We start from the raw sequence: 16,710 nt of genomic DNA, 5'->3' as shown, positions 1-16,710 counted from the left end.
CACTTTGCACAGGCGTGTTATCCATAATAAATCCCCCCCTATAAGCGAATCATCTGGCCACACATTAGGTACAGTTGCACAACTGAATGACGTCCAATAGAAAAGTGACCCTAAAGTTTTGGTTGCCTTATTTAGTCACATGAGAAAAGGGGTCAAAAGTATCATGCAATAAAAAGTACAAGCGTCAGTGGTGGGGGTCAGGACTAGCAAGGTTTGAAGAAACCTCCCAATCTTCATCATCTCCATCTCAGCAGAGCAGAAGACACCTCATGCAAACTATTCTCATTGGATTGACAGTTTTCCCACCCTTTTGCAAAACACTAAACATAACACAGCCTTTCTCCTTCTAGCTGAAATACTTTGACGGCATAAAGTTCAGATTTGATTTTCCATTCCCGAAGAAAAAAATGCTCCACACTTCGATTCCTAGTTTTATTTAACAGTTTAGAATATCCTACATGACTTTATTTTGTTTTTAAACCTGCCCTAAACATTTTACCTACATAAATATTTGCCTTACCATAAATGAAATGATCAATCTAACAGTATTACTCATCCGGTCCCTCGTCTTGGTATTGTCCATCATCAGCATTTAATTAATACGATTACTTCGATACCAAAACTTCTAAAATCAGGGGAGCACAAGAAGCAGAGACAAATAACTTGATAGCATATCACATTGACTGGTAATCCCGATTGGCGATCCACCTCACTATTGCTCCAGTAGTCTGCTGGTCGTGCAAAAGAAAAATCAGGCAGAAGGCAGTCCTGAGAATTTCAGCGCTCACTGCCGAGTGACCCGCTAGGACACGCAGCACGTGGACGACTTGGGCTGCTCTAGTATGGACTCTCTGCGCAGGTCGTTGGGGACGCTTCCCTCGGGGCCCCACACGTTGAGCTCGCCGTAAATGCCCATGTCGATCATCTCCTCCTGCCAGGGGATGGGGATGTTGCCTGAGGAGAATTCGTCAAAAAAGCTCCTGTCCGGGTCCTCCAACGCGACGCCCTTGACAGAAGAGAAGGCGCCAACGTCGTCCAGACTTTTGGCGTACACCACCCTGGGGTCCGGAATGAACGGGGGTGGCACGATGCCTGCGAAGGGAATTTGATTGATTTCATTTTCGAAATAGTTATTCATGAACCTGCCGTAGACTCGCTCAATTAAGAGTGTACCTGCGTTGAGCTTCCTCCAGTTGATGTCACTAAAAAAGGGGTGCGCTCTGATCTCGTCACAGCAGCCGTTCTTAAAACCCATCCGCTTGTCGACTTCTTTAGCCAGCAGCCCCTCACACAGAGACTTGGCCTTGTCACTGAAGTTCTCCGTGTAGCTCACCTCGCGGGTCAGCATTCGTTCTTTCATCTCCTCACGCTCAAGCTAAACGAAAATAAAAATAAAAGACATTTGTGCAAGTGTCAAGCGATTTTGATTCAGAAAAGGAGCAGCCAACCTTCTCTCCTCTGTTCCTGAAGGGGTTCTTGGCGGCGAGGAACTCAAACAAGGTGACACCTAGAGTGAAATAGTCTACAGATGTGTCATATTTTTCTCCTTTCAGCATCTCTGGAGCCATGTAACCTGCAGGGCACAAAGTGGAGCCATGACCAAAAGTGTAATTGGGTAGGATGGATGGATGGGATGGATGGGATGGATGGGATGGATGGGATGGATGGGATGGATGGGATGGATGGGATGGATTGGATGGATTGGATGGATTGGATGGATGGGATGGATGGGATGGAGATGGATGGAGATGGATGGAGATGGATGGAGATGGATGGAGATGGATGGAGATGGATGGATGGATGGAGATGGATGGATGGATGGATGGATGGATGGATGGATGGATGGATGGATGGATGGATGGATGGATGGATGGATGGATGGATGGATGGATGGATGGATGGATGGATGGATGGATGGATGGATGGATGGATGGATGGATGGATGGATGGATGGATGGATGGATGGATGGATGGATGGATGGATGGATGGATGCTCTTATTAGAGTGGAGGGCTCTATTTGAGACAAATATGTCCCAATCATTTTCAAGATGGGGTATCAAGACTTACCTGGTGTTCCGGCATAGCCTTTGGTCATTGTTTTGCCTTCTTTCAACTCCACAGCAAGACCCAGGTCAGATATTCGAACATTACCTGCCGACAGATACATCAAATTATGACAAATCGAAATGACAGGAGGCATATCGTTTTGATTCTCGAGCATCACCATCATTATCAAGGAGCACATTCTCAGGTTTGAGATCTCTGTAGATGATTCTCTTCTGGTGCAGATGCTCCATGCCTTGAATGATCTGAGCTATGTAAAAACAGGCTCTTGGTTCATTAAAGCCTGGATTGTTCTCATCCACCAGGTATATGTGGTACCTTCAACAAAGAGAGACAGCAGGCAAATGAAAGATCAGATAATCAATCAGAGCACTTGTATCTAAATGGCTTTCTGCTTGATGGTTAAATTGTCAGTACAAATTTCTAAGTTTAAAAAAAATAATGAACGGACATTTGGAAATATATGAACAGTAAAAATGTACATTTGGACATTTGGAATCAGTTGTGCTTTTTGTATGCATCATCCAATTCTTCAGAAATTTTTGGATTATAAAATTACTTGAGATCCCCTCCATTCATGATGGTCATGACCAGACACAGCTCCTCCTTTGTCTGGAAGGCGTACGCCAGCGACACAATGAAGCGACTGTGGACCTTCTCCAGAATCCTCTTCTCCACCATCGCCCCCTAGAGGAGGAAAACGAAGATGCTTCTTGAAAATACAATTTCCAATGTAGAGTTTAAAGCATTTTTCCATCAATGGTTTCAGACAAGTCAAGGGCAAGATATAACTGTGCCAAGCAGTTCCATTCAGAGGAGCTTTTCGGTAAAGCCCCCACTAATCACTCTATCCCTGTCTTAGGGTTTAATACTGCAGCCTACAAAGATGATTAGCAGTAGCAAGAAAAAGGTATGACGAGTTGGTGCATTGGAATAAAGAAATAAAATCACTATCTGCACAATGAATAAAAGACAGAAGAAAAGGCTACACTACTATTATGAGGACTGTCTGTAAATCCTCCATTTTACATACGACAGCTCTTTTACAGATCATGATCAGACATTGAAGATGGAGGACCAATTTACCTCATAGCCTTTCCGTTTCTTCAGCCTCTTTTTGTTCAGTTTCTTACAGGCGTAAAGTTTCCCCGTGGCTTTCATCTGACACGCCGACACTTCGCCAAAGCCCCCTTTGCCGAGCACACGGAAGTCCAGGAACCAGTCTGCGTCCATTGGCTGCATCTCAAGCCACTTCCACTGGAGGAACCTCTTCAAGTACATGCTCTCGAGGAAGAACACGTAGGGCGCCTCCCGTAAGTAGTCCAGAGTAGCGGCCAGAGCTGCTGCAAACAAGTCATCGCCAACAGCCTCCTGGCCCTCTTTCACCTTGGAGATGGTGTCCTCCGAGAGGAACGGGCAGAAATGTTTGGCCGAGGCATCCATGTAGCGCTGGACAATCTTCGAGGCCTTCTTGGCTCGATCCGAATCCTCCGCCAGATCATAGTCCTCGATGTCCCGCCACAGACGATAAGCGCCGTGGTACTCTTGCTTGGTTTCCAGGAATTCCCGAAAGAGTCGTTTGCCGATGGGTTGTTCCACGCAGACGTTGTCGAAAGCCAAATCGAGCGTGTCCTTCAGGTCCTCGCACACTGTGATGTGAGGCAACTTGAGGCGAGAATGGTACTTCTTGTCTCGAGCCGCCGCCGGGTTGGAGCCGTCGATGCTGCCACGGGCGTTGATGTAGGCCGAATTGGCCACCACGGTGGTCAGCCCCCCGATATCCATACTCGACCTTTAGGCCACGCAAAAGGGGTACATGTCTGGGTAGCAAGGGTATGGAGACCAGGGAGAGAACTGGTGCCGGTATCTGAACCAGCACTCTGGGCGGATGCAACAACTGTGTGGACATACACGCACACACCTGAGTCAACACCTTTTCGTAATCCCCTAAAACCCCAATGCCCCAGACAATGAGTGAGAGCACATACTGGAACAGAACAACGCTGGCTGCAGGGGACGCTTCAAGTATCAATATTAGAATTTTGATCATTTTAGTGGGGAAAACAAAAAAAGTTTTCAAAGCCTTTGCTGTTAGGTAAAGATAGACGATCTTTTATACATGCAATAAAAAATACCGGTATTATTTTGCGTGTATTTTCTCCAGGTTTCAATTTATGTCACTGACATCGATGGAGAAATTACGACCAGCATTTAAATTGCCCACGAAATAAATCTTAATGATCACTGGTGATGTGTCTTCAGGTGTCTCACTTTTGCTGCAAAGAATTAAGAATGTTCCGGACTCTATGGCATAATATGTTGCTCTCGTGACAGCAAACAAAAGTGAATCAACAGCATCTATGCCATTTAAAGCCAATTAAATCAATCGTAAAGCCCCCAATTGATTTACGAGACAATTCGTAATAGTCAAGTAATCATTCAGAACAGCAAATGAAAAACCTTTTATAATTGCATATTAGTCAGACCATTTACAGATTTTTTTTAAAACTATATTTAATTTTAAAACTTATATTAGAATACAGAAAAAGGTATTTGGAACAAATCAGTACATGTGTTGCTCAGTTTTGAAAAGGAGATCTTGGATGGGCGTATGCAAAGACCTATACAACAATACATTAATTACATCGATACTGTTCTGTAGGTCTAGTATCAATATCACTGGCCTCTATGGGATACTATAAGCTACAATCATTATCAGAGTTCATACAAGTCATTAACAAAGCTTATTTACCTATCAGGAACCTGGCTGATGAAAATATGACCTTGCTGGTGCCATTATTTTTGTAAACACGACCAAGGTGTTTCAGGGGCTGCTCACGAGAAATGCGGAATACAAAACAACAAAAAAACTAGCGATGAAAGTAAGCAGCTGCCTGCAAATAACACAGAAGGAGGCCAGGGTGAGAATTGGAAGAATCATTTTAACCTCTATTTCTAGTATAAAATGCGCATGACGAAGTCCCATCGCAAGATGCCAACTTTATCGAGCCATTGTGAATTCATGAAGGCCTTTGGCCATTGTTAACAGGTTGTGCTGCCATAAGGTATAGCGGCAAATATGATAAATTACAATTTATTTGTCATTCTCCAACAGCAGTAGGCTTGTTTTTTTCAGGTTTTGTTTCTCGTAGGATGGCGGAGATTTAAAAATTAGTTAAATACACATAGGTCACACGCTACAGTTTCCCGGAATAAAACTCTCCTCCAGAGCTGCGATGCATGTACAAGTGATTCGAGAGATTACCTTAAGCGCGGCTCCTCTCATTCTTTCAATACTCATCTACTGCCCTGAGAAAGCCAAACAGAAAAACAGGCATGGGGAAAAAAGAGAGGGGGAAGGCAAAAGAAGTGTAGGGTGTGTGTGTCTGTGTGTGTGTGTGTGTAAGGGGGCAGGTTGACGTTCCCATGTTGGCGCTTTTGAGAGACTGTGCTTATTGGAGTGGCAAGGTGTACACAGGTTAGTCTTCGTCGTCATTCTCGTCGTACTCATCCTCGTCGTCGTCGTCGCCCATGTAAGACACCGGGGTCTCCACGCGGGAGCCGCTGTAGTGAGAGTCGTTGGAGCTGGATGCCATGGTGGCATCGGGGCAGCCGTCGCTAGATCGACGAAAAAGAATGTGTTGGAAGATAACGGCAAAAATGCTGTTCAGAAAGTTAAGATACATCACGATGACCAAGTAAGCTGTGTCAAGCATGTTTATTTTTTTTTAATTGGTAACAAATGAAAATGTGTCCCACCTGGATGTGTAACGGGTTCCATTAGCCGATGATCCTCCAGTGATGTAGACACTACTGATGGGGCCTTTTGCCATCTCTGGAGAAGGATAGACATTATGTCAGCCGCTGATTGTCATTGTGAGGTAGGACAAACGTGCGTGACTGACCAATCACATAGGGCTCCAGAGCTTTGGGCACCAGGCTGCGTGCGATTTTTAAATCTTCTGGAGGGCACTTGCCCACCTCCAGACCACAAGCCATGCCCATACGCTTCAGCACCTCAATGTCATCGTGGATCTCAAACATGGTGTCAAAGTTGAACAAGTACTCAAACCTGCCGATCAAGAAGAAAATATCTTTAACAAGTGTTTTTTTTTTTTTTTGAAGAAACATCTACAGACATTTCTCCAATGTGAATGGCATACTTGTCATTGGAGATGCTGCAGTCGATGACGGTTTTCTTGCTGGTGTTGACGATAATGAAGGGAAGGTGTATGATGGAATTGGGTGGTGGAGGTCTGATTGCCTGCTGCTCACTCTGCCTGTTTCTCTGAACCAGGTTCTTGAAGGCTATTTGCTGCAATACAACGCATTCGTAAGTCTTGGGCTCATTAGCTAGATCTTTATCCATGCAACAATCTTCACCCCATTCATTCACGGTCAGATCACGAGCAAGCCCTCTTGCTCGCCACTTTGTCCAGGACGATACTGGAGGTATTCCAGGATGCTTTTGCAGCTTTCCCAAGGACACATCAACAAGAGGAGCATCCTAACACATTGCCAGAGCCATCCCATCTACTCCTTCCTCATGATGCAGAGGAAAGATGGCTGGCAACCAGGTTAGGTTCTCCCGCCTACTGCCAACTCAACTGGGATAGGATTGACCATTATACGGAGCTACAAAATCTGATTCATCTGATCGTAAAAGTCAAAATGAACACCCACTCACATAAAATTGCTGATATATTGGATCGTATATGCAGAGACAGGTTTAGGTTTTTATTTTGTGCAATATTGTGTAAAAACTTCTCGTCCTGATATAAATATACACACATCGCCAGGACATCGTGAATGTTGGGATGCAGGATTTCTTTTTTTAATATACAACGAGTTAATGTTCATTGATTTTGATAAGAAAATACCGATGATATGTAACAAATGGAAGCTCTGGTATAGCGTTGTAGAAACATGGCTCTCAGTCATTTCTACCTGTAGTATGAGCTCCTGAAGCTGTGACTGTTTCTGTTTGATCCTCTCCAGCCGCCTCTGTCGCTCCACCTGCCATCAAAAAAATAAATAAATAAAAATACTTACAAGGATGACAGAACAAAAGTGGCGTGCTGTGAAACTTTTACTGATCATCACCTCGAGGTTTTGACACTCTTGCGCTGAGTTGGTGGGCAGGCCGATCCACTTGATCTCTTTCTTCTCTTTGGAGATGATGTTCATGGCCATGAGGACGTTAAGGGCGTCGTACACGCGCCGCCGGATGTTCTTCTGGTCATATACATGCTAAAAGAAAAACATTTTTAAACATCAGCAAGATAAAAAAGTACCTTGACGTGTGGGTTCGCAACATTCTGCAGCTCGCACCGAGTCGTTGGGTGACATGAGGTCGCCCGAGCTGAATTCTGCCACCAGCTCATCTGCCACCTCGTTGTAGGTGGTGACTCCCTTCTTCTGCACCTTCTCACACACTTTCATGGAGAAATGTCTCAAGCCCTTTCCATTCTTCTCACCTTTCTTGCCACGCTTTCTGCAGGTAACAGAGTGCTGATTAGTACATGCTGTGATTGGTAAAATAAAAAATAGTGAACTCTCCACCAAGCTTTTAAGGGACTTACCCTGACGACCAAGGAGATGCATCAGAAGGTTGAGTCTGAGTCAGGAACTGGGAATTGGGTGTGTGTGGGCTGTTTACCAGTATAGTATTGGATACTGTCGCCCGCTGAGGTGTTCCAATCACCTGGAAAAGAAACAAAGGCAATTTTATCCTTTTCAACTGACCATATTTCCTGCAACAGTATCCAGGTGAGTTTATTAGCTCAATCGCAAAGTACCAGGAGGTTATAATAAGTGGACGACTACTTGCAGCAAGGCTTTTAATTGTGTAAAACTGAAGACTGTTTTTTCAGCTTCAAGAAAGACAAAGTTAATGAAGATTCCAGACTTAAAATGCACTCGTACAATTCTTAACAGTGTAACAATGAAAAAGTAAAATGGTAACGAGGACAATCGCACTAGGGCTGCAACTAACCATTATTTTAATTGATTAGTCAATGAATTGGATAACAATAAAAGCTAAAAAAAAAAAAAAAGTCTGCTTACATGGAGGACTACAGAAATAGCAGAATATTTAATCATGGGAAGCTGAATTCTGATTTGAAATGATTATCAAAAAGTTAAGCGGTTAATTTGATAATCAATTAGTTGTCAAATGAATCGTAATAATAATAACAAATGAATCATTGACAGCTAAAAAGGAAACTATATCAGAAATCAGTCTATCAAGGGTAAGGAATCTGATCACTACACTTCGGTTTTAGGATCGACTATAAGATGTACTCATTTGTAGACTTGCACGACAATCATCACAACATTCCGAGCAACATTTGGAAGGTCGATGTGTTATCTTACTGAAATCCAAGTAACACGGTTGACTATTTCACCTGTGCTCGAACTGAGGCCTTGTGAAGGTATCCGGTTGATTACTTTACCAAGGTGATATCTAAGCTGATTGTCATGATGTATATATTCCTGGTATATAATGGGATGATGGATGAAATCCTGCTGACTGTAGTAGTAAATAAGCTTAGGATCAATTCCCAGCAACTCTACCGCCGGGTCACCTCACAATGATAAGGAAGGGGGGCTTACACAACAGCAAGACATAACAGAGAAGGCCAGCTATCAGATCTGTGTATTATTGATCACTTCATATCAGAATGATTTCGGTCCAGGAAAACGAGGGCTTACCATGTGTGGTAAATGTTGCATGTGTGCAGCAATATTCACGTTGGATGGCCCAAGCGTTTTGGGCAGGAGCTGTTTGGCCAGGGGGCCAGAGGCAGGCTGGACAGCAACCAAAGACAGGACACCTAACAAAACAGATTATTGGTATTATTACAATTTTTGTTTTTAAAGTGTACCTTAAAGTGTGCTGTAAAAACTCATTTCAAGAACAGCTTTTACCTTTGCTGGGGCTCAGATTCTGATCAATGAAAACCTTCAACTCTCCGTTTGTTTCTATTAGACCAGCCTGTGAAGGACAGAAATGTTAAATAATATCCCTTCATAATCCAATCATGTAAAGTAGCAGAGGTGGGCATCGTCCGGTCTCCCGGAATTTTCCGTCTCAGATCTACGTGCACCCAGCCCGGCCTGTCGTCTGTGAGAGCCAATCGGCGTTGAGAACATAATTTCCACGTCTAGCGCAGGCACAAGCAGACACACAGTCAAATAAAGAATCAAATAAAAACAACATACAGACAACTTGTTTGTTTTTCCTTAATTTGGCTGCATGTCATGTGACACGGTACGGCTAAATCCGTTCTTGACTGCGTTTGGCTGACTCAGACCGACTGGGCGAGGCTGAAATAGGGATGGAGGACGATGCCGCCTCTGCAAAGTAGGTCATATCTTCATGTGATGGCCGTGTAGTCGCTTACATCTTTAGCCATGATCCCAAAGGACCGGGGAAGTTGAACCTCAGTTGGAAAAGGATTTTTTTTTTCTTTCTTCAGTTTCACTATTCAGACCCTTTAACAGACAGAACAAAGATCGTGTGAAATAACAGTATTTACCTGCCAGGGCCTGTTAGACAGAAACCAGCCAATAGCAACAAAAGTCTGTGGTCGTTTCAGAGGTGCAACATAGGAACAAGCTTAACACCAGTAGACACTAACTGACCCCACCCTGTGGTGTTGAAAGGAACCTTCACAGTCCTAAAAGTATTTTATCTGTTGTATAATCTAAGATAATGTAGTAGTAAATTCTTAGGACCTTCCATCTGAAATATTATTAATGAATCACTCTCCTGTGGCACTGTGCCAGGAGCTTTTAAGACAACTCACTTAAGTGACCAAACCTGGATCCAGCATGTCTCAGTAATTACGGGCTGGTTTCAAGTCGTTCATTGGGAAATTTTTTGAACAAGTCGTGGCGCAACAAGATTATTGTTAAACATGGCCGCTAACAATCAAGTTGAACTTTTTCATCTATGCGGAGGTGTTGTCATATTTTAAAACAATGGATTTCTATATAAAGCAAAATGTGGGCAGACCATGTATAAATATATATATCCTTTATCTTCTGTGAAGAAAGTCAAATATTACTGCTGTACTAAGAATAAGAGGAGTTGAACTTCCAAAACAGTATTGCACATGATGAGTTTCTCATAGTGCCCTAAAGTGGCCAAGGCACCAGAATGAGCAGCACATTCATTTTATTCAATTGTGTCAATACTGTGGGCGTTCAATAAATATATTAGAGTGCAATTTTTTTCTCATTAAACATTACCTTTTACATGGTGGGAGACACTGGGATAGATTAAGACTATTTCCATTCATTTCAACAAGGAAAGTGGATTTCAGAAACGTGTGGTGGCAGAACGAAATAAACTTGCAGCTCAATCTCAAGGCACCACTGCATTTGTTATGAACTAATGGAAAAGGCACTGCATAAAGTTGGCATTAAATATTATGCAAACTTTAATTTTGCAGATGAGCAAAATCTCCAGACGTGCTCCAAAACTAGTTCCACTCAAAAAGAAAAGAGGTTCATCTCTAGGACCAAAACTTATCAAGCTACTTAACATTTACATATACAAATATCATCAAGACTTACTGCAACTAAAGAAATGGATAAGTCATCTCTCTAGAACAAAAATGTGTGCCTGATGGGTTAGTAGCTTACTTCACAATACCCTGGCCGAATGCATATTGCCCCTCAGCCAGATTTGGATCGGACCGCATGTTTGGATCCCGGTTAGAAAGAATGAACCCAGTGTGGCAGCACAGAAAAGGAGGTAAAGAACTTTTTAGTGGTCATGAGCGCACAAGGCCTACTTCAGGTGGAGGAGAGGTGGCGAACTTTGGGTACAGGTCTTTGCAAAACATACCAACTTCACGTACACCAACACGGACCAAAAAAAAAAAAAGTGATTACGCGAGACGTACAGAAGGACTGACGGCACGCTAGGCCCCTATCCCCGATCGGAGCACTCTTTTGTTGAGGTGCGGCTAGCTAACTGATACCGCTAACCCACCGTGGCTGGATCGAGCCCCGCTGCTAGCTAGCGAGCTAACGCACGCTTAGAAAGCGATTCTGGGCGACATTGGTCCCGTCCCGTCCTCCCACCCCCTTCGCCATTAAAGTGGAGACGTCTGTGAGCCGTTTGGGCCAGGGTTCGGGTGAAAGGGGAGAAAATCGGGAGAGATGGTGTGCACTTACGAGTAGACTAGAGCTGCTTCTTCGACGACTGCCGTTGTTGTTGGCATTTCAGAGCGGAGGAAGAGGAGGTCTGAATCCTTAGCAAACAGGAAACATTGCGAGCAAAGTCAAGCTATAGTTTGGGAACATTCTGTCGGGGAAATACTGCCACCTTCTCATGATTTGTTTAAATTTGCGTGAAAAAAAACAAACTGGATGTGACTGGAAATTAGTCAAGACCTTAATCGGTCAATGCGGGGTTGATTTTGTCACCTGTCAACGCTAAACGGTGCCCACCATTCATGGACCGCTACGACGCTATCATAACGTATTTACAACAGTTTCACACGTTATGAGTTTATACATCAATAAAACTTCCATACTAATTTAACTTTGAATTTGGTTCTACAGCATTTCACACTGTCTACTATGTTTTTTACGACTTACAGGAAGCCACTGAAGTGTTGCAATCCTTTGCCGTTCAAGAGGCACGCATTTGAAACTCAAAAGTTTATAACTACTTTATAAGGGTCAAGTGCTTGTACAAACCAGTCTCAGTAACAACTACCAACACTGGTAGGGTTGGCGATGACTGTTAGCAAGTTGCTAACTCGCGAACACCAATGAAGAAGCACCGGCGCTTTGTTAGCCGACCACTAAAGCTAGCAGCTAGCGGCCGAGCTAAGCACAGCTGTCATCGACAAGACCAACAGAGTTAGCTTTTTAAACTTGGTTGTTGGTCACTCGCCGAGTTGTTTGAGAAAGTCCTGGTAGTCTCCAAACCGTGTCACGTATAAATATTTTGGCAGCGAGGCCAGAGGCAGGTTAAAACACGTGCTTACCGGTGCACTCCACAAGTTAGCAATTGTCGTTAGCTTCTTTGCACTCTCGGCTAGCCTTGCTACGGCAGCGCGACTCTCAATCTGATCTTGGCGGTGTCTCGCTTCAGTTGCCTCTGATTGGTCGCCTTCCGCGAGACGACAGCAAAGCAGTCTAAGTAGCCCCGCCCACTATCTACAACGGCGTTCTGATTGGACGGCGTATACGTTTGATTTGGACAACACTGCCCCCTGTTGCCAAGGAGGTGCTAGGCGCATCATGGCGCGTTCCGGCGAAGGCTTTGACAAGTCCGTATAGAAAGGAGATACGTACGTACTTTGTTTTGTTATTGAGAGTATGATAAATAATAATAATAATAATAAAATATAATATACCAGACATCGCTATCTCGTAGCCTTGACCAGTGTCTGGCCTAATATGAAAACCCTGCCTCAACAACAGACTGTTCAGGGTATACCAATGGAAATATAATATACTACACTATGATTATTAATACTTATATATTATCTGAAACCATTTTACATGCATGTGATATACACTTTCTAAATCACCTTTTTTCTCCTACAGATGGGCAGCACAGTGGGTGGCATGCCTGCTTCACAATTGTAAGGTTCTGGGTCCAAATCTTGTCCCCAGACTCATTTGTGGAGTTGCTTGGAATTTTCTCCAGTTACTTGGGCTTTCTCCAACATTCCAAAAGCATTTATTTCAGATACGTTAAACATTAGGCAGGAAGGAGGGCAAAAGGGAAGATAGTAGGAACAAAGAGGTAGAACAGTCGGTTCAAGCAAAGGAAAGTAGTATCCAAGAAGTACAGGCCAAGACTTTTGCACAGTACCTTATCTGTACTAAAGGTAGAATTTGTGTCATGACTAAGTGGTTTACTTTGACGCTGTTAAAAGCACTTAAATCCTGCTGTGTTGTCATGTAATAATGCATAGATGAAGCCCCCTTATTGTGAAACAAAACAAAAATAAGATGAGGAAAGGCTGACACCAGCAGATAGTCTATCAGCAACATTTTTTTGTGTGTGGCATCCACGTTGTTGCGGAGTGCCTTCATGCAGATAAAACTTATCTGAATCTCCTAGTAGCACAACCTGCTTAACAGAGATGAAGCACTTCAGCTAGTAACTATTAACTGCAGGACGATGTCATGTAAAAATGTACTTTAAATGTGTCAATTAAATGTACTTTATTTCTATCAGAGACTTTTAAATTTCATTTTTTAAATAAAGTACTGAAATCAAAATTTAACCTGTAAATATTTATGCATTTTTCACTATTTTCATCCCATCATTAACAATTCAGCGTACGTTTTTTTTAAGTACCGTATTTTTCACACCATAAGGCGCACCTCATTGAATTTTTTATTTTCGAAATGATTTCATATATAGGGCAATTTTCTCTGTGCATTCAAGACGTGGGAAGGTGGGAATCTGATATAAGGAGCATGCTTTTCAAGAATGAAGTGTAATTGCATTACCACGACACTAGGGTGGTAATGGTACGCTCCTGTTATTATTTATTTACTTTTAGGAAGACTTCCAATCTTTTGTGATAGACTAAAAACATGTTATTAAAGTTATTCTTTGTTGTAAGGTCATCTTTATTTATTTTTTTAATGTTTATAAAGATAGTGTTATGCAGAAGTTGGTTGGGGCGGGGTTATTGCAATTCCACAGTGCATTTCAAATGTGTTCACTAAGTCATGCATGCAAATAAAACAAATTAAACAATAAAAAAAACAATAGGATCAAACAGTCAACGCCATGATAATTCATAAAGTTGCGCCTTCAACTCGTCCACTTCCGCGCATGCGCACAATGAGCGGCTCCCAACCTGGTAAACTAGCGATTGTGAAAATGGTAGGTAACCAAAATAAACACAATCTCCGCTCATCTTCTTCTCCCCCGCGCTGACTTTTAACACGCGCGGCACCTTGTCGATTTCCTCTTAAACACTCGCGTCGCATCCAATCCCTCGCTGACCACCGATTGCCGTTTCTTTTGCCGATTCTCAACGGAAGGTCAGTTGTTGTTTTGGGGGCAGCAGCAGCCAGCTAGCTAAGTAGCCATCCGCAACGTCTCTCTCGTGTCAAGCCTGCTAACATCACCCAAGCTCGGCCACCGTAGTTCCGATCCCCGAGCTACGACACGCATACACGCGCAAACTCACTGACACAATTGCACGCGTTATTCACGTTAACCCCACCTCGAAGCCAATTTCCCTCCCGCAATGCTAACCCGGCGATCCCCATTGCCACCGACGTTATTACGGTGCCTTTGTAATACCCTCCGTATTACAGAGGTCGCCATAACGTAATTGCGCTTATGACAGTCTAGTGTGACTTTATAACAAACGTGATGGACGTCCAGTTAAAGCTGCTGGACAAAGATGGGCAACCTGCGGGCCGCAGAGGAGAGCTGAAAACAAATACCACCCCAGGGGAGCTGTTATTAAAACCCCTTACAAATAGTCAGTGTGGCTCCCATTACATCAGGGGCCCGCCCTTGGGACCATCCCAAGCGTTGCCGAGGACTAGATCCCACTCACCCATGCGTCCTGAATGCCTGTGGACGCTGTACTGTGCGCGCTGGTGTGTCTCTGCGCGCTGTTCTGTCTGTACCTGGTGTGGGCGCTGTGGGGTCTGCTCGCCGCTCACCGGCCCTTTGCCCTGTTGCCCGCCCAGCACAAGCTGAAGTCGTCGCAGAGGGACAAGGTGCGGCAGTTCATGTCCTTCACGCAAGCGGGTGAGAAGACAGCTGTCTACTGCCTCACGCAGAATGACTGGAAGCTGGAGGTGGCCACTGATAACTACTTCCAGAACCCCGACCTCTACTGCAAGGAGTCCATGAAGTCGTCGGTCGACCGCAAGAAGCTGGAGCAACTCTTCAACCGCTACAAAGGTAGGTGATCTTGATTGACTCAACTGTAAAAGAGGGAGGGACCCAAATTGGGGAGAAGATAAAGTATTTCGTTAGATTTCTTGCTTCATAAGTAAAACAAACTAGCTCAGTACCAAAGCCGTACAAAACGGATTTAAAGCACATCTCACAAGAGCAATTTATTTACCATGTACATCCAGATCCTCAGGATGAGAACAAGATCGGCATCGAGGGCATCCAGCAGTTTTGCGACGACTTGGTGTTGGATCCGGCCAGCATCAGCGTTCTGGTGGTGGCGTGGAAGTTTCGTGCCGCCACCCAGTGCGAGTTCTCCAAGAAGGAGTTCCTGGATGGCATGACAGAGCTCGGGTAAGCCTGTCTAGGAACGTTGTGGAGATGAACTCAAGCACCTTCGCTTCAGTGGAGCAAGTGACTCATGTGTCACAGTTCAATTTGTTTGCTTGCCATGTTATGCTTGAACCAAGTTTACGTTCGGCGTCTCTCCCCCCCCCCTCGTAGGTGCGACAGCCCCGACAAGCTCAAGGCCCTTTTGCCAAGACTGGAGCAGGAGCTGAAAGACAGCGACAAGTTCAAGGACTTCTACCAGTTTACCTTCAACTTTGCCAAAAATCCTGGCCAGAAGGGTTTAGGTAAGGAGAATCACTCAACATTAGCAGGAGAGAACATGCAAGCAAGCTTCAGGTGACTCGTGTGGAAAGTGTGTGTGTGATGGTTCTACTTTTTTTTTTTTTTTCCCGCAGACTTGGAGATGGCCGTAGCTTACTGGAATTTGGTTCTGTTAGGAAGATTTAAGTTCCTCGACCTTTGGAATAGATTTCTTTTGGTGAGTCAAAATTTATGGAAGCAGTGTTCAAGCAAAATAAAAAAATCGGCATAGTTTGATGATGACGGGTGTCATTTTAGGAGCATCATAAACGTTCCATCCCAAAAGACACTTGGAATTTGCTGTTGGACTTTGGTAACATGATCTCGGATGATTTGTCCAACTACGACGAGGAGGGTAAGGAACCCCAAAATAGGCAAAACATTTTATAAAGCGTTGCTTCAAGAAATATAGATTTAGGTCATTTGTTTTTTTTGACTCTAATATCTGATCCATGTTTTTCTTTCCCTTAGGGGCTTGGCCAGTGCTTATAGACGATTTTGTGGAATTCGCTCGACCCATCGTAACAGGAACAAAACGTAAAACTCTCTAAAAGACAAAGAACGGGGAAGGAGAATATTTCTTCATAGGTTTTCTTTTTGAAGGAGGAGGATTAGTTTTTTTTTTTTTTTTTAATTTAAACAATGGTGGCCAACAGCAGCACTTGGAGGAAAGTGCAGAGGGAAGGACATTGCCGGAATGATCCGTGCTCCTCCTGCCGGATCCTCGGAAGCTTGCGAGTGCACTCCGCTCCAGGACGGACACTGACGCAGCGCCGAGACGAGCGTAAATGGACCGGAAAAGAAAAGACAAAAGGAGTGCTCATGACACCAGCACCACAAATTGACCGTACATACTGTATTTACAAAAGAGAATTATATGAAGAATAATATAATTGTGATCCTGTTTATAAATCATTCTTTTATGTACACTTGAAAGATGTCTCATGGATTTGATATGATCCGTCAGTGTAATGCGTCACCTTCAAGCTGTGATCGGCGGCGTCTCCGTTGGTACTTGATGTGATCTGTCCACACAAACAAAGAAAAAAAAAAAACACAGATTTGCTTTCTTTTAAATTCCTTT

At 43.7% G+C, this 16,710-nt stretch overlaps 3 protein-coding genes across 5 annotated transcripts; 1 reads left to right on the top strand and 2 right to left on the bottom strand.

Moving 5' to 3' along the window:
* Positions 1-418: 418 nt before the first annotated feature.
* On the bottom strand, positions 419-3,982 carry grk1a (G protein-coupled receptor kinase 1 a). Its single transcript, XM_088383244.1, has 7 exons — positions 3,152-3,982; positions 2,625-2,752; positions 2,226-2,383; positions 2,069-2,152; positions 1,449-1,573; positions 1,174-1,375; positions 419-1,092 (listed from the first exon to the last, which is right to left on the bottom strand). Exons 1-7 carry the CDS (start codon positions 3,848-3,850, stop codon positions 803-805), a joined length of 1,686 nt encoding a protein of 561 aa, XP_088239370.1. The 5' UTR covers positions 3,851-3,982; the 3' UTR covers positions 419-802.
* Positions 3,983-4,987: 1,005 nt separating this feature from the next.
* LOC148393930 (transcription factor Dp-1-like) lies at positions 4,988-12,233 on the bottom strand. The gene is made up of 13 exons (XM_088383245.1): positions 12,076-12,233; positions 11,255-11,331; positions 9,472-9,562; positions 8,996-9,062; positions 8,780-8,901; positions 7,648-7,769; positions 7,397-7,559; positions 7,169-7,315; positions 7,013-7,081; positions 6,229-6,380; positions 5,971-6,137; positions 5,825-5,900; positions 4,988-5,683 (listed from the first exon to the last, which is right to left on the bottom strand). The coding sequence occupies exons 3-13, from the start codon at positions 9,481-9,483 to the stop codon at positions 5,545-5,547; spliced, it is 1,236 nt and encodes a 411-aa protein (XP_088239371.1). The 5' UTR covers positions 9,484-9,562; positions 11,255-11,331; positions 12,076-12,233; the 3' UTR covers positions 4,988-5,544.
* A 1,619-nt stretch (positions 12,234-13,852) lies between these two features.
* On the top strand, positions 13,853-16,562 carry LOC148393929 (DCN1-like protein 1). 3 transcript variants are annotated; one of them, XM_088383219.1, is made up of 7 exons: positions 13,853-13,940; positions 14,765-14,981; positions 15,161-15,329; positions 15,480-15,610; positions 15,722-15,804; positions 15,885-15,981; positions 16,098-16,562. In XM_088383219.1, the coding sequence occupies exons 1-7, from the start codon at positions 13,890-13,892 to the stop codon at positions 16,175-16,177; spliced, it is 828 nt and encodes a 275-aa protein (XP_088239345.1). In that variant the 5' UTR covers positions 13,853-13,889; the 3' UTR covers positions 16,178-16,562. The 3 variants fall into 3 exon arrangements, with proteins under 3 accessions (XP_088239345.1, XP_088239346.1, XP_088239344.1); XM_088383220.1 differs by lacking the exon at positions 13,853-13,940 and adding an exon at positions 14,468-14,671; XM_088383218.1 differs by lacking the exon at positions 13,853-13,940 and having other exon boundaries at positions 14,469-14,981.
* The last annotated feature ends 148 nt before the right edge of the window (positions 16,563-16,710 follow it).

Source organism: Syngnathus floridae, chromosome 8 (assembly GCF_059516105.1).
Source record: "Syngnathus floridae isolate MCC-2025c chromosome 8, RoL_Sflo_1.0, whole genome shotgun sequence".
Classification (NCBI taxonomy): domain Eukaryota; kingdom Metazoa; phylum Chordata; class Actinopteri; order Syngnathiformes; family Syngnathidae; genus Syngnathus; species Syngnathus floridae.
Note: the sequence above shows the minus strand (reverse complement) of the source record. Positions and strands in the feature narration are given on the sequence as shown.